The sequence below is a fragment of the Bos indicus genome, chromosome X (assembly GCF_029378745.1).
Source record: "Bos indicus isolate NIAB-ARS_2022 breed Sahiwal x Tharparkar chromosome X, NIAB-ARS_B.indTharparkar_mat_pri_1.0, whole genome shotgun sequence".
Lineage (NCBI taxonomy): Eukaryota > Metazoa > Chordata > Mammalia > Artiodactyla > Bovidae > Bos > Bos indicus.
This window is the reverse complement of record NC_091789.1, coordinates 90,941,580-90,957,971: the sequence shown is the minus strand read 5'-3', so window position 1 is coordinate 90,957,971 and position 16,392 is coordinate 90,941,580. Positions and strand designations below refer to the sequence as shown.

Here is a 16,392-nt window from a genome sequence, read left to right as displayed (position 1 = left end):
CAAGAGACACAGGTTTGATCCTTGATTCAGGAAGATCCCACATGCTACAGAGCAACTAAGCCTCTGCACCACAACTATTGAGCCCATGCTCTAGAGCCATGGAGCCACAAATAACTGAGCCTGCGTACCTCAACTGCTGAAGCCCCACACGCTAGAGCCCATGCTCCACAACAAGAGAAACCACCACAATGAGAAACCTGTGTACTGCAACTAGAGAGTAGCCCCTGCTCACCACACTAGAGAAATGCCCTCACAGCAACAAAGACCCTGCAGAGCCATAAATAAAAAAATAAAACTTTTTAAAAGTATCCATTTTCTGAGTAATTTATGAGGTTGCCAAAGTAACCAGAATCTGTATGTCAGCTGTTGACATGTAACAAATAGATGATCTTACAGATATAAATGATGTTATTCTTTATTTAAATGAAGAATTTGGGAACTGCTCTTCAGATCAAATGGGTGATGAAGAATTTGGTATTTTAAATAACTTATCTTAATGTATAATCAAGGTCATAGTTGCTTGAAAATGAAACCAAAGCATTGGTTGTTAAAGCCACTGTAATGGCTGGAAAAAACCACCTTAGTGTTTGCATAGCTTTTTCTTTGTCAGCTTCATTTTCTCAGAAGAAAAAAACTAATAATAGGCTTTGCCAGTTACCAATTTAAGTTGTTTTTGAAATGCTAGTCTTAAAGGTTATTATTAGCTATTAGTTTAGTCTCTTCCTTTTTGATCAGGCACGTAAATAGTTGGTTCTTAGGTAGTTGCCATCTCTGATTAAATGTTTTCAGTTAAAATGTGTAATAAGTGTTTCACCAGTTGACTGCTGATATGTAAACAGATTCATACCCCTTGACCTATGTACATATAGTTGTCATTCAGACACGGGCCTTTCTTTTTCTAACTTGAAAAAAGTACCATGGCCTTAGCTTAGATTTTGTGTTACCACTCAGTTTGCTTACAGGGCATTAGCAGGGAAAGAATTTGCCTGTAGAGGCTTTCATGTTTTGTGAATTTCCCCCAGCAAACACACACACATCATGTTAAAATTTTTCAGGGGAATGGAAGATGATAAGGTTTCCCAAGGAGTAGGAACATAAAACTTAGAATGGTACAACTGGAATTGGGATGCCAAGGTAGATTTTCATTGAAAATCTTGGTCTGTTTTAGGTTTATATTCTTAATGGCATTACCAGGGCATGCCATCTCCTTTTGTTTCTTTTTGCCATTCTATAATGGAAAGGGAAAAGTAAGGGAGAGACTAAACCAGTCATGTTTCTGTGACCCACACATGACCATGAACTGTTAAGGCCAAATTAGAAGATGAAAAATATAGGATTCCATGAGACACCTCCTGTTCTTCTTCCCTAAAAGGATGTGGTACAATGCCCTGGGATCAGCAGACCTTGTTTCCAGTTCTGGTGCATCAGTGTGGTGGACATGTGACTTTAGGCAACTCACATCCCACTTTTGAGCCTTAGATGTCTCTCATAAAATGGTCCAAGGAACACTTTCATGATGGGATTGTTGTGAGAATTGGATGAGCTAATGTATGTGAAAGTACTTTGTAAAGTATGAAGTATGTAGTTAAGTACTAAGTGTAATAATATACAAATAAGTGGCATGTTACACCTTTTCAAAGTGCATTAAAATTCCAGTTCACATCAGCTGATACGACTGGGGATAGGTAATTTGTGTGTACAGTGTGTGGTGATGTTAGAATATATCATGAATGCATTTTCGGTAGTGGATTTACATTTCTAATTTTCTGCTTTGGCTAATAACATGAATACAGATGTACTTAACATATTCAGACCAACCATGGGAATGATCACCAGAAGAAAGCCAAGTGGCAAGGGAAAGCATATCTAGGATTAAAATTTTGCTCATGGGTACTCTGCATGGGTTTCATTGGTCTCATGTCTTGTCCTTGATGTATTCCCTCTTTGGTTTAAGCACTTGATGGAACTTTTAAGGGCTCACAGTTTTTGAATTTTTTTTTGGAAATCAAACTGTTTTCTAAAACAGTGGCATATAAATGCATTAGCATTAAAAAGATAAAGACTGAGGACAGTGACTGATATAGGAGGCAAACATAATATGTCTATAATATGTGCAGGCAGTGCCTTCATTTGGTGACTTAGTGTGGGAAGCCTTTGAAGGATTCTCTTCTGAGAAGATGGTGTATGGGCACTAGGGATTCCTTGATGCCTTCTTTACAGCCTCAGAGAGGGGCGGGCACTGGGGAAGGCTGAAGCCAAGGTCTTAGATCCTCTGTCTGAAAAGCAGGCCAGTGAATGCCCATAGCTCTTTGTCTTGTCAGACTTCGTGATGGCTACTTGATCCGGGTCAAGTTCTTCTTGGCCTTCTTGGCCTTCTCTTTCCCTGGTGGTGCACATCTCACATGCTGGGGCTCTCCTGCTTTTTAAAATTTTTAGATGAAATATTCCTGATTCCTGTTTGATGAGAGTGTTTAGGAGATATTGCTTGTCCCATTTTTGTTACATAGTTGATTGTCCAATGAGAACAGCTTTATGCCTTGAAAAATAAGGGTCGTGGTTCAGGGTCCCACGAATGGGGTTTTTCCCCATCATAGTATCCACAGACCTGATGGTTTATGAGAAGTAAATCTGTGCATGTGCATGTGTGTACACCCTTATAAATTTGCCCATTTTAGATGAAACTACCTGTTTCTTGTTTCTCCACATCTATCTCTATTGTCCCTCTTTCCCAGGCTTCAGAGATTAATTCACATGAATATCAGGAGACTCTTCGATGCTGAGTTAAGCTGAAAACTCATTTGTACTTTCATAGCTTATTAGTTTCAAACTTGTATCTGTAATGTTCTTCTAAGTACTACCAGAACTGGAAGTGACTAGTTGAATCACTAGGATAAAATAGTTTGGGTTAAATCTGTGAAAATGTTCAGTCTACTCACACACCCTGTGATTTAATACAATCATCGAGTTAAATCTGTGAAAATGTTCAGTCTATTCACACACACACACACACACACACACACACACAGTGATTTAATACAATCAGGCAGAGTAGTTTTTTCTGAAATTTACTAAAGCCGCTTGCTTGCTCAGTGATTGGTAGGACAAAGAACATCTTAAAATCATGATGTTCTAAGGCTAATCGCATTTTTCAGGAGTAACTTCAGTTATTACTTGATTTGATGAAAGCAGTAAGTAAAGTTTCACTTTTTAGAGACTTCTAGTGTTTCTAATGTTCACTGTCAAAATTCACAATATGGTTCCTGCTTTTTTGTTTTATTCAGAGACACTTTTTCAGAAATCTTGGGTCTATTCTGGCCTATGCCTTCTTGGGGACTGCTGTTTCCTGCTTCATTATTGGGTAAGTAAACGCTTTGTCATATAACCAAATTACCACACTTCCAAAGAGATGAGATCCACATGGGTCCACAGAGTTGAATATTTTTCCCCAGCTTTATTGAGCTATAATTGGCACATAACATTGTGTAAGTGTAAGGTATACAGTGTGTTAATTTTACACACTTGAAAATTGCAAAATGATTACCACTGTAGTCTTAGCTACCACCTTCATCTGGTCACATGGTTAGCTATTTCTTTTTTGTGGTGAGACCATGTTAGCAACATTTAATTAAGTATAAGATGCAGTATCATTAACTGTGATCTTATGTTGTACATTAGATCCCCAAACTTACTAATCTTATCAATGGAAGTTTGTACCCTTTGAGCAACACCTCCCCATTTCCCCTGCCCCCAAATCCCTGGCAACTACCAGAGTCCAATATTTTGATGTTTCAGTTCAGTTCAGTTCAGTTCAGTCACTTAGTTGTGTCCAACTCTTTGCGACCCCATGAATCGCAGCACGCCAGGCCTCCCTGTCCATCACCAACTCCCAGAGTTTACTCAAATTCATGTCCATCAAGTCAGTGATGCCATCCAGCCATCTCATCCTCTGTCGTCCCCTTCTCCTCCTGCCCCCAATTCCTCCCAGCATCAGGGTCTTTTCCAATGAGTCAACTCTTCGCATGAGGTGGTCAAAATATTGGAGTTTCAGCCTTAGCATCAGTCCTTCTAATGAACACCCAGGACTGATCTCCTTTAGGATGGACTGGTTGGATCTCCTTGCAGTCCAAGGGACTCTCAAAAGAGTCTTCTCCAACACCACAGTTCAAAAGCATCAATTCTTCGGTGCTCAGCCTTCTTCACAGTCCAACTCTCACATCCATACATGACCACAGGAAAAACCATAGCTTTGACTACACAGACCTTTGTTGGCAAAGTAATGTCTCTGCTTTTCAATATGCTATCTAGGTTGGTCATAACTTCCCTTCCAAGGAGTAAGTGTCTTTTAATTTCATGGCTGCAGTCACAATCTGCAGTGATTTTGGAGCCCAAAAGAATAAAGTCTGACACTGTTTCCACTGTTTCCCCATCTATTTCCCATGAAGTGATGGGACCAGGTGCCATGATCTTCATTTTCTGAATGTTGAGCTTTAAGCCAACTTTTTCACTCTTCTCTTTCACTTTCATCAAGAGGCTTTTTAGTTTCTCTTCACTTTCTGCCATAAGGGTGATGATTATAATTAAGATTTAGAGTTACATCAGCCATTGTGGTAACTTCTAGCCACATTGTGTGCGTGTGCATGCTCAGTTGTGTCTGACTCTGTGTGACTCTGTGGACTGTAGCTCACCAGGCTCCTATGTCCATGGGATTTCCCAAGCAATAATACTGGAGTGAGTTGCCGTTTCCTCCTCCAGGGGATCTTCCCCACCCAGGGATCAAACTCATGTCTCCTGTGTCTCCTGCTTTGCAGGCAGATTCTTTACTGCTTGAGCCATCAAGGAAGCACTAGCCACATGTAACTATTTAAATTGAAATTAAGATTAATTAACATGAAATGAAATAAAACCTAGTCCCAGGATCTTGGTTTCTAATGTCATTCTTCAATGTGAAGAGCCAAGGCCCTTTGCAGAAATGGCTGATTCTAGGCTGGGATGGCAAATATGCAGGATGACAATGGAGCATCTTGTAGTGCCAGAGAGTAAGGAAGTGCTCAGAAACAAGCAAACAAAAAGATACCAAACCATGTCAAAGGAACACAGAGCCAATCTGAAACCACCCCCTAATGACTAAAGAACAACAAAATAAATTACATTGTTTTGCATTACCATTCAAAGTATAAAACAAGTATCTTTGTGTCTATATTTATATAAAGGGCTTCCTGGTGGCTTAGATGGTAAAGAATCTGCCTGTAGTGTGGGAGACCCAGGTTCGATCTCTGGGTCAGAACAATCCCCTGGAGAAGGGAATGGCTACTCACTCCACTGTTCTTGCCTGGAGAATTCCATGAACAGAGGAACCTGGTGGGCTACAGTCCATGGGGTTGCAAGGAGTTGGACACGACTGAGCTACTGACACACACATACTGATATAAATAAATGATTGGATGAATAAATAAATGGGGGAGAAGTGATATGTTAGAAGAATTACAAATAATTGGTGCAGATCCAGTCCTCCTCAAGGAGATGAAGCTTGGCCCTTCCCCCCTTTGACTGTGGGCATAGTGACTTCCTTACAAAGAGTACCACATGCAAAGTAAGAAGGAGTAGCTTTACAGTGGAGAAACCTGACAAATACTACCTCAGCCAGGTGATCAGGATTAACGCCCAAATTGGTAAATCAGTCGATACTCCGTACCTCTGATGTTTGTGATATGAATGGCATTTACCACTGTGTCTTCCTCCTAAAATCAAAGTACCTTAGTCTAATCATGGGAAAAAAAATCAGACAGGTCTCAGATTCTACAAAATACCTGACTAGTACTCCTTCCAACTACCAAGGTCATCAAAAACAAGCAGAGTCTGAGAAACTGTCAAGAGGAGACAAAACCAAGAGGAGACAAAAGAGATATGATGACTAAATGTAATGTGGTATCCTCAATGGAATCTTGGAACAGAAAAAGGATATTAGGTAAAAGCTAAGGAAACCTGAATGAACTGTGGACTTTAGTTAATTTTAAAATATTATCTGGAAAGCTGGAGATAAAAGCAGTAGCCTTTTATGCCACCAAAAAAGGAGGGGCTTGGACTTTGTCCAGTAAGAGAGTGACAGGATACTGGCATTGGTGATGATGGGGAAAATGCTGCCAGAGAGAAGTCTATTGCTCAGGTCTAAGGCTTTGGTTTTTCCAGTGGTCATGTATGGATGTGAGAGTTGGACTGTGAAGAAAGCTGAGTGCTGAAGAATTGATGCTTTTGAACTGTGGTGTTGGAGAAGACTCTTGAGAGTCCCTTGGACTGCAAGGAGATCCAACCAGTCCATTCTGAAGGAGATCAGCCCTGGGATTTCTTTGGAAGGAATGATGCTAAAGCTGAAACTCCAGTACTTTGGCCACCTCATGTGAAGAGTTGACTCATTGGAAAAGACTCTGATGCTGGGAGGGATTGGGGGCAGGAGGAGAAGGGGACGACAGAGGATGAGATGGCTGGATGGCATCACTGACTCAATGGACGTGAGTCTGAGTGAACTCTGGGAGATGGTGATGGACAAGGAGGCCTGGCGTGCTGCGATTCATGGGGTCACAAAGAGTCGGACACGACTGAGCAACTGAACTGAACTGAACTGAAGCTTATGATAGAAGGAAATGTAGAGGAAGGTCTAGTTTTAAGAAATACTTAAAAGGTAGATGAAAGAAGCCTTGGATAAGCAACAAGAAAGTGAAAGTGAAAATGAAGTCGCTCAGTCATGTCTGACTCTTTGCGACCCCATGGACTGCAGCCCACCAGGCTTCTCTGTCCATGGGATTCTCCAGGCAAGCATACTGGAGTGGGGTCCCATTTCCTTCTCCAGGGAATCTTCCTGACCCAGGAATTGAACCCAGGTCTCGTGCATTGCAGGCAGACGCTTTAATCTCTGAGCCACCAGGAAGCCCGGATAAGTAACAAAGAGCAAATCAAATCTATATCATAGAGTTCAGTTGCTCAGTCGTGTCCAACTCTTTGCGACTCCACAGACTGTAGCCCGCCAGGCATCTCTGTCCATGGGATTACCCAGGCAAGAATACTGGAATGGGTTGCCATTTCTTCCTCCAGGGTATCATAGAGTTCCTGTGAATTGAAATATAACTGTTTAAGTGTCTGGAACAATGTCCAGCACACAGTAGGCAAAACTTTAAATTATAACTATAACTATTTATTCTCAAAAGGATTCAACTCTGAAAATAGTTCTTGAGCTCCTAGATAATCAATCTACTGTTCTAGACACCCACAGTACAAAGATGAACAATGATATGGTGTTGACTAACAAGAATCTATTTACTGGAGATTGACTATAGGGTACAATGAGTCTATACTGTGCCTATTTATTTTTGGTTAAATCTATTCCTAAGTTTTGTATTCTTTTTATGCCATTGTAAGTGGGATTGTTTTCTTAATTTCTCTTTATTCTGTGGTTGTTTGTATTCCCCTAATCCCTACAGCTGCTGCCCACACACACATACACACACACACACACACACACTCCTTTAATAACAAGTACTAGGCCTTTTAACACTCCTCACTCCCCCTAATTTGTGAGCTGTCCTGTAGGAAATGTGCTCTGCTCAAGGTAAAATATTAACTTGGTGGTCCTTCTTGGGCTGTATCACATTCTGCACAGTGTGTAAGGTGGGCTGCCTGTCTAACCCATGCCAAGAGTGAGAAGCCAGATATGTCAGTGGGTACACTGATATTTTAATGGAAGATTTTAAAGAGTTTTGCCTCTTTTCCCTGTTTTGTGATAATTATTGGCAGAGAAGGTTGACCATTGGATCCTTGTGGCCATCCCATTTGTTTTCTGTCTAGCTTGATCCAGTCCATTCATTTACATGACTTTAAATGCACTGTCTTAGAATCCTGGGAGTTTTGTAGCAATTCATTACCCATTTTGCAGGGTTCTTTCTCTTCCTTTCTTCCCTACTACCCAGTTGCTTAAAATGCCCTAACTGTTGCTAGTTGATGATCGTACCTTATAGTTGTAAGTACAATTTAAAAAAATGGAATGCTTAATATACTTCAGGAAGATGACAGTAGCTGCAGACCATTACTTGGTGCCAAAGTCTTATTTGCACATGTTCCTGGTTAGTGTCCAACCACAACAGCTGCCTGATGGTTCCACAAACCTCTTTGGAAGTGCAGTATTCTAGTACTCCTCTGCTTGTGTATTTGCCGGCTTATTCGAGTAGGTGGGTTTTCTTTTCTTTTTCTTCTGACACAGTTTACCTTTTCTTGTTATAGAAATCTCATGTATGGTGTGGTGAAGCTCATGAAGATTGTGGGGCAGCTCTCGGATAAATTTTACTACACAGATTGCCTCTTTTTCGGAGCAATTATCTCTGCTACTGACCCAGGTATTTGCATATTTGGCCTTATTGTCATAATGTTCCATTATTTAAATCTTAAAAAGCTCAGAGCAATGATTACCTTTCATAAAAGTAGAGGAAGAGACCAGTAAGTCAAGTGGTCTAATGGACTTAGATGGCTTTTCTAAGAAGGGCTTGCTTTTCCCTTAAAAAAAAAATATTATTATTACTGTAAAAATAACATAAAATTTACCACCTTAATCATCTTTAGGTGTATAGTTCAGCAGTATTGAGTATATTCATATTGTTGTGCAACCAATCTCCAGAATTTTTTCGTCTTGCAAAACTGAACCTCTGTACCCATTAAACAACATCTCTTCATTCTCTCCCCACTCCACCTCCCAGACCTGGGCAACCACCATTCAACTGTCTGTCTCTATGAGTTTGACTACTGTAGATACCTCAGATAAGTGGAATCATCAGTATTTGTCTCTTTGTGTCTGGCTTATTTCCTTAGCATGATGTCCTCAGGGTTCATATATGTTGTAACATGTGTCAGAATTTCCTTCCTTTTAAATCTGAATAATATTCCATTGTATGAATATACCATATTTTTGCTTATCCATTCATCTGCCAACAAGCGCTTGAGTTGTTTCCACCTGTGTTTCCTCCTTTTTGTCTTTCATTTTAGAATGTCTAATTTGGTCCTAAGTTTTTCACTTAGACTGTCTTTTTTTCTCAGTGTTATGCTTTTGCCTTCTTTTTAGGAGCATATCATTTGGTTTAAATAATATCTTTGCTTAGTAGAAATGTACACTAGTACTGTAGTGAATGTAATTTAATTTGTGAAGTCCTTTTGTGCAATGTTCCTATACACTGTGGTGTGGTTCCTATTCATAAATCTGTTACTTTGTATTTTTCAAGTGTTATTTGAACCAGTTCTTAAAAGTGGAATTATTATATACCCTTCCTCCCCTGCAGCTCAGAATAAACAAACAGGCTCTCCTCTTCAAGTTGGAACCCATAATTGAATTAGTTCACATAAAATAGTTACAGCTATTCTTTCCTCTAATGTTAACTACTGAGCACACCATTGTAGGGAAAGAATTTATGGAGAAAGAGCTAATCTTGTTCTCATAGTACAGATGGAAAGGTCTTTTTAGTGTCGGTGATGACTCTAATATTCTGGGCAGTGATGATCTCTAAGATACTAAAATTCCCCCCCCACCCAAACAACTTCCCTGTGCCTCTTGGGGGTCTTCTAGATCAGTGCTAGCCAGCAGACCTATCTGCAATGATAGAAATATTCCATAATCTTCCTAGTGCTTTACAGTAGCCAGTGGCTATGTGTGGCTATTGAACACTTGACATGTGAGGTAGTGCAACCAAAGAACTGGTTTTTTTTTTTAATTAATTTATTTTTATTGAAGGATAATTGCTTTACAGAATTTTGCTGTTTTCTGTCAAACCTCAACACAAATCAGCCATAGGTATACATATATCCCCTCCCTTTTGGAACACTCTCCCACCTCCCTCCCCATCCCACATAGCTCCAAGTGGCTAGTGGCTACCACATTGGATAGCACAGCTCTAGACAGTTGTGTGGCTCTGAAAAATCTCGATGATCCGAAAAGCATTGACCTCTTTCACCCCCTATTTTCTTACAAACACTCTAAGTAAACTGATAGTGAAGACTTGGCTGGTTGAAGCACCCTTGTTTGTGACAAGAATGTGGGGTGTGGAGTTGCAAGTGGTGGTTTGAGTTCTAGCCCTGCCAGCTGCTGACTGGGTGTCCTGGGCACACTTTATCTCCTGAGTGTCAGTTTTCTCATTTATTAATTAGGAGTAATGGTACCTATTTCCTATTATGAAGGGCTGGTGTGAAGATTAAATGAGATAATGCATGTAAAGCATTGAGCATAGCATCTGCTGATTATATTGGTCTCTATAAAAAGACCCTGATGCTGGGAAAGATTGAAGGCAGGAAGAGAAGGGGATGACAGAGGATGAGATGGTTGGATGGCATCACCGACTCAATGGACATGAGTTTGAGCAAACTCTGGGAGTTGGTGAAGGACAGGGAAGCCTGGCGTGCTGCAGTCTATAGGGTCACAAAGAGTCGGACACAACTGAGCAACTGATCTGAACTAATAAACATTTTCAGACTCAGGCAGAGATTTCTGTGTTTTCCCTGTGTGTATGTTTAATAATAGGTTACCATTTAACACAAGTACTCTGAAATGTAGCTTTATTATTCTAATACTACAATATCTGTGACATTTCCGGATGTGTGTCTATTGAAAAACAATTCTTTAAAGTCTAAGAAAGATGTTTATTGTTTCTGAAAATATATTACTAACTATACTCATCTATAAGTTTATTACTAATATCTTACTGGTACCACTGATAAGCAAAGGCAAGTTAGCGTAACATAAAGATTATTGTTACTGTCTTCTGAACTATTAGTGTTGCTGCATTTAATTGGATAGAAAGGTTTATTTTTCCATATTATCTTTGTAATTATTTACTTCACTTTAATGTGTCCATACTGTGGTAGAAAATAATGGAAGGCATTACCATGACACACCATTTTTATTTGGCCCGTGAAGATTGGCACTGTAAGGGTTTTATATAAATGGAAGTTCTAGAAAATTGAAATTTGAAACTTACTAAACATCGGAACATTAACTTTAACTTCTTTTTAATGGAAATCTTTCTGAAATGTATAATGTTTTTGTAAATTGAAAGTGTTTTACCAGCTTCCTAAAAATCTGTTGTTTGAGAATTTGGGCCATAAAAGAAATAAAAACTTCAGTGTAGAGTTAGAGGGAAACATAAGACTAGATTGACTTCTTGTGCATGGTGTATCCAACAAAAATTCTGATTTGGGGTTATGTCGTGATATTGAGGGATATGAAAAAATAAAAGTCCTTGTTTGTGACTTCACTGTACTTGGCTCCAGTCTTTGGTCTTCCCGTTGATGGGAACAGTGTATGTGTGGGGTGATGTAGGCTGCTCTGTAACCAGAAGCCCTCTCCATTCTGTACTTGTGTGCCATGAGTGCCATGTGCCATCTTTGTGCACTGGACTAAAATTGGATCCACAATTCAGGAAAAAAAATATATGTTTCCAACCCATAGTACATAGCTGTAAACAGCTACCAGAGGAAATGAGCACCGTTCCTATGAACCATTATGTGGTGATTCCTCTCATTGTAATCCTGGCACCTTTGCACCCCTCAAGAAAACCAGACCCATTCATAGGTTTCAAAACCTGTGATCAGTGCTGTCAAAAAGTAATTTTCTAATTGCACCACCCAGGCTGGTCAGTCTTTTGCTTAGTCTTTGAAACTGAATTCAAATCTGCCACTTGCCTAGTTATTCTTCCTTTACAGTTATTATTCCTTTACTGCTTCAGTTAGTAGCTCTTACAGCTCTAGAGTCGGGTCTTTTTCTTACATAACTTTACTTGCTGCTTTGTGCCGAGGGTTTACAAGTGCTCAGTGCTCTTTTGTATACAAATGGAGTGTTCAGGAAAAGTTAGTTGAATGAACAAAGTCAGGTTCTTGATATTTTCTCTTTCTTTCTTTTTCTGTTATTCTTTTATTTTCCCCACATTTTTAAGATACCTGTAACAGCTGTCTTCAGTCAGTGAATTATGATTTCTCAGTCCATGTCCAGTTGGAAACAGCTGTTGTGACCCTGTTCTCTCTGATTCCAAGGGTTGAGCTGTGAGGCGAGCAGCTTGTTTACTCCCTGTCTTTAGAAGTCACCTGCCTAGTCTGTCATCCCCTGCCTATCTCCCCACCCCCCTGCCCACCGCCATCACCTGATTGTCCACACCTGTAGTCCTCATCTTGGTCGGACACAGGGTTGCCCAGGAGGGCCATGGGAGACTTCCTGCCTTGCTTTCTAAGGTGATGGGCAGGGAGAATGAGAGATTGAAAATCAGAACAGCCAAGTTTAGACTAGTGCAAAGTGTTAATTATTAAAATTAATTATAAAGCTAGCATTTATCATCATAGATAAATAAGCTAACCGTACATTATATTTTTGCTATTGGTATAGTAGTATTTTGGACTTCCCTTGTGGCTCAGCTGGTAAAGAATCTGCCTGCAATGCAGGAGACCAGGGTTCGATCCCTGGGTTGGGAAGATGCCCTGGAGAAGGGAAAGGCTACCCACTCCAGTATTCTGGCCTGGAGAATTCCAAGGACTGTATAGTCCATGGAGTCACAAAGAGTCAGACACGTCTGAGTGACTTTCACTTTCACAGTAGTATTTTAGGAAAATAGTGTCTAAAAGTCAAAAGGGCTTTTGAAAATTATGTAGCTCAAGCCTTCACTTTATTAAGTCTTTGGACTTTGCTGTGCATTATTGGATGGCTTCTAGTTGCCCCTCCAGGTTTACACACCATCCTTCTCCACTCTCTTCTTGGCACTGGGAGGCTGACTTGTACAGAAGATTTCAAAGGTTCCTATGCCTTCTCCTTTCCCATTGGATTTGTCCATGGGGCAGCACCAGTAAGAGACTGAAACAGGGGTAGACATGCACGGTCCCTGTGGGCTGCCTGTTTCTCTTGATCAGAGGTCACAGCTCCTGTTGAGTGACCCTCTCCACATAGCTCCTGGTTCTGACAGTCACTCCTTCAGGCTCAGGGATGGCATAAAAGCTCCCTGTTTTCAGCTGCAGGTAACTGCACTCCCTCTTTCCCATACTCTCTATGTGCTTGTGCTTAGTCATTCAGTCGTGTCCGATGCTTTGCAACCCCATGGATTGTAGCCCACCAGGCTCCTCCATCCATGGAATTTTCCAAACAAGAATACTGGAGTGGGTTGCTATTTCCTTCTCCAGGGGATCTTCCCAACCCAGGGATCGAACCCCGGTCTCCTGCATTGAAGCCAGATTCTTTACCATCTGAGCCACCAGGGAAGCCCTGTACTCTCTCTACACGTCTATAAATAATCCCTTTTTAAACACTCCTCAAATTGCTCATCTAGTTCTTGCCAGGACCCTTGCTGATAAAGTCCTGGAACCCAGGTTTCCTGGACTGCCAGCCCTATGCTCTGCTCACTGAGACTGACCTACACCAGTCTTCAGTTCTTGAGTGAGTGACTGACTGTTGTGAACAGAGGCCTCTGGTGCCAACCCCCAGTAGACATACTGTATGAGTAATCAATAAAACTTCAGTCAGGTCCAACCACTGAGATTTTGGGAAGTTTGATACTGCAGCAGGAAAACAGCCCATCACACAGGGCCTGTTTTCTCATCTCTAAATTGGGGGATATGATAATACTACCCATTTAGGGTTTTCATGAGGACTAAACAAAATTGTAAAATGTTTATCATAGTGCCTGCTTCCTGGTAAAACCTTAATTATTGTTGTTGTTTTGATAATTTTTCTTCAACATTGGGTTCAAAACAAGACAGTTTTTATGTCATATAATAATAAACTAGAGTAACAATTTTGTATTAGGGTTTTTCAAAGAAACAGAATAAATAGATATGTGTGTGTGTGTGTACATAGTTGGGAGGAGGAGAGGGAACAAGATATTAATTGATTATAAGGCCTTGGCTCATGTGATTATGGAAACTGTAGAGGTCCCAAGATCTGCAGTGAAATCTTCAACCAATTCGATGAGTCCCACCCTCATTGAGGAGGGCCATCTGCTTTGCTCAGTCTACTGATTCAAATGTTAATCTCATCCAAAACCTCAGACACATCTACAATAGTGTTTAATCAAATATCTGGGTACCCCATGGCCCAGTCAAGTTCACAAATAAAATTAACCATCACAAGTCTTATGTAAGGAGATGCACATATTGTTCATGTAATATATAATCCACAAGACAAGAACTTTTTTTTAGCCTAATCCCTGAAGATTTTGCTGGTTGTGTAACTTGCTTAACTGTTTTTAGGGGTGGAAGAAAGAGATTGACCTTATATACTGAAGATGTATTATGAAGAGATGACATGTCTGTCTTCTAGAAAGTAGGCCTGCTGGTGATGCCCCATGTTGATGTCTGGTTCACATCTGAATGCTTACAGTAGTGATTTAATTGCCTAGATTTATGATTATCTGGATCTGCCTTGTGATATAGTTGACATTTTTCAAATCCAAATTATTTTTGTTTACTCTCAAAAAAATGAATTAAACTTTTTGTAAAGAAGGGCACAATGAGGGGTAGATTGGGAATCTCCCTTAATCTCTATCAAAAATAGAGCAAGCAGGACAGCAAAAGAGAAAACAGACTGAACTAGCTGACAGAGTATCTTGATGAATCCCCTGATATCAACCGGTGGGGTCAAACTACCCACAGCAGTGAGACTTTGGGATAAGAACAGCAGCTATGCTGGAGGAAGCAAAGGGAAGATGGGACTACTGGTTGTTTTGATTGTCAGGGCACCCAGAAATATCCCACAAGTATTCACACTCAAAAGAACGGGTCCCCACTGGGAGTCAAGAATTTTATGCTTCTGTCAGGTAACAATAGTTGATATTGGGAGAAGGCTTTTCAGGCTCCCATTTGTGGGTGAGGGCAAGGAGACTGGAGGAGCTGTGAGACTGCTGGAGGGACCTGGGTCCTCAGGGCTCTCAGGAAATCCCTTGTGGAAGATCTCTCTGCAACAACAGAGGTACTCCCTAAAAATGACCTGCTCGGACCACTGACCTTGATTGATGGGGCATTAAAGGAGAAAGAAAGCTCAGATTTTAATGGTGAAGGAGACCAGAGGAAGTAGATCTCAGATTGAGGAAGTGGTTGTATTGAGGGGGTGGCTGCACCCAGAGGCTGTATTTTTTAATATTTCAGTGTAAAACCAGAAGAGGGAGCCATAGAGCCATGAAACTAGGAAAGCTCTTCTGGGCTTCTACCCACCTCACTTACTGTGAGCAGCAGAAATGGATTGAGGTTGAATTTCATGTAAACAGAAGAAAAAGTGGGGATAACCCCTCTGAATAATAAAGTTACAGATAATGAAGTCATACCAGAAAAAGAGGCTCACAAAGAAGATGAAACTTTATTAATATGCCAACAGAAGCAAAAGGAAGTTAACAAAACGATAGAAGTTAGAACTGTATACATCAGGATTGGACAGTTAAGAAAAGAGAAAACTAAACAATAGGGAATTATGAAAAGAGAGCTAATAGAAAGGAACGAAAGGGGGAAGCCATAGAGTAAAAGACATGTCAGTTCAGTTCAGTCGCTCAGTTGTGTCTGACTCTTTGTGACCCCATGGACTGCAGCATGTCAGACCTCGCTGTCCATCACCGATTCCCGGAGTTTACTCAAACTCATGTCCGTTGAGTCGGTAATGCCATCCAACCATCTCATCCTCTGTCGTCCCCTTCTCCTCCCGCCTTCAGTCTTTCCCAGCATCAGGGTCTTTTCCAATGAGTCAGTTCTTCGCATCAGAGGGCCAAAGTATTGGAGTTCCAGCTTCAGCATCAGTCCTTCCAATGAATATTCAGGACTGATTTCCTTGAGGATTGGCTGGTTGGATCTCCTTGCAGTCCAAGGGACTCTTAAGAGTCTTAGCCAACACCACAGTTCAAAAGCATCAATTCTTTGGCACTCAGCTTTCTTTATAGTCCAACTCTCACATCCATACATGACTACTGGAAAAACCATAGCCTTAATAGACAGACCTTTGTCAGCAAAGTAATGTCTCTGCTTTTTACTATCCTGTCTAGGTTGGTCATAATTTTTATTCTAAGGAGTAAGCATCTTTTAATTTCATGGCTGCAGTCACCATCTGCAGTGATTTTGGAGCCCCCCAAAATAAACTCAGCCACTGTTTCCCCTGTTTCCCCATCTATTTCCCATGAAGTGATGGGACCGGATGCCATGATCTTAGTTTTCTGAATGTTGAGTTTTAAGCCAACCTTTTCACTCTCCTCTTTGATCAAGAGGCTCTTTAGTCCTTCACTTTCTGCCATAAGGGTGGTATCATCTGCATATCTGAGGTTATTGATATTTCTCCCGGCAATCTTGATTCCAGCTTGTGCGTCTTCCAGCCCAGCGTTTCTCATGATGTACTATGCATATAAGTTAAATGAG

The 16,392-nt window shown here is 40.7% G+C and overlaps 1 protein-coding gene across 3 annotated transcripts in view; it reads left to right on the top strand.

Moving 5' to 3' along the window:
- Positions 1 to 16,392, top strand: part of SLC9A7 (solute carrier family 9 member A7) — a 180,332-nt gene that overhangs the window by 101,147 nt on the left and 62,793 nt on the right. For all 3 annotated transcript variants that reach the window (XM_070783644.1, XM_070783642.1, XM_070783643.1), the window contains exons 4-5: positions 3,282 to 3,358; positions 8,269 to 8,381. In XM_070783644.1, the coding sequence (XP_070639745.1) occupies positions 3,282 to 3,358; positions 8,269 to 8,381 (190 nt within the window). The remainder of the gene's footprint in view (positions 1 to 3,281; positions 3,359 to 8,268; positions 8,382 to 16,392) is intronic.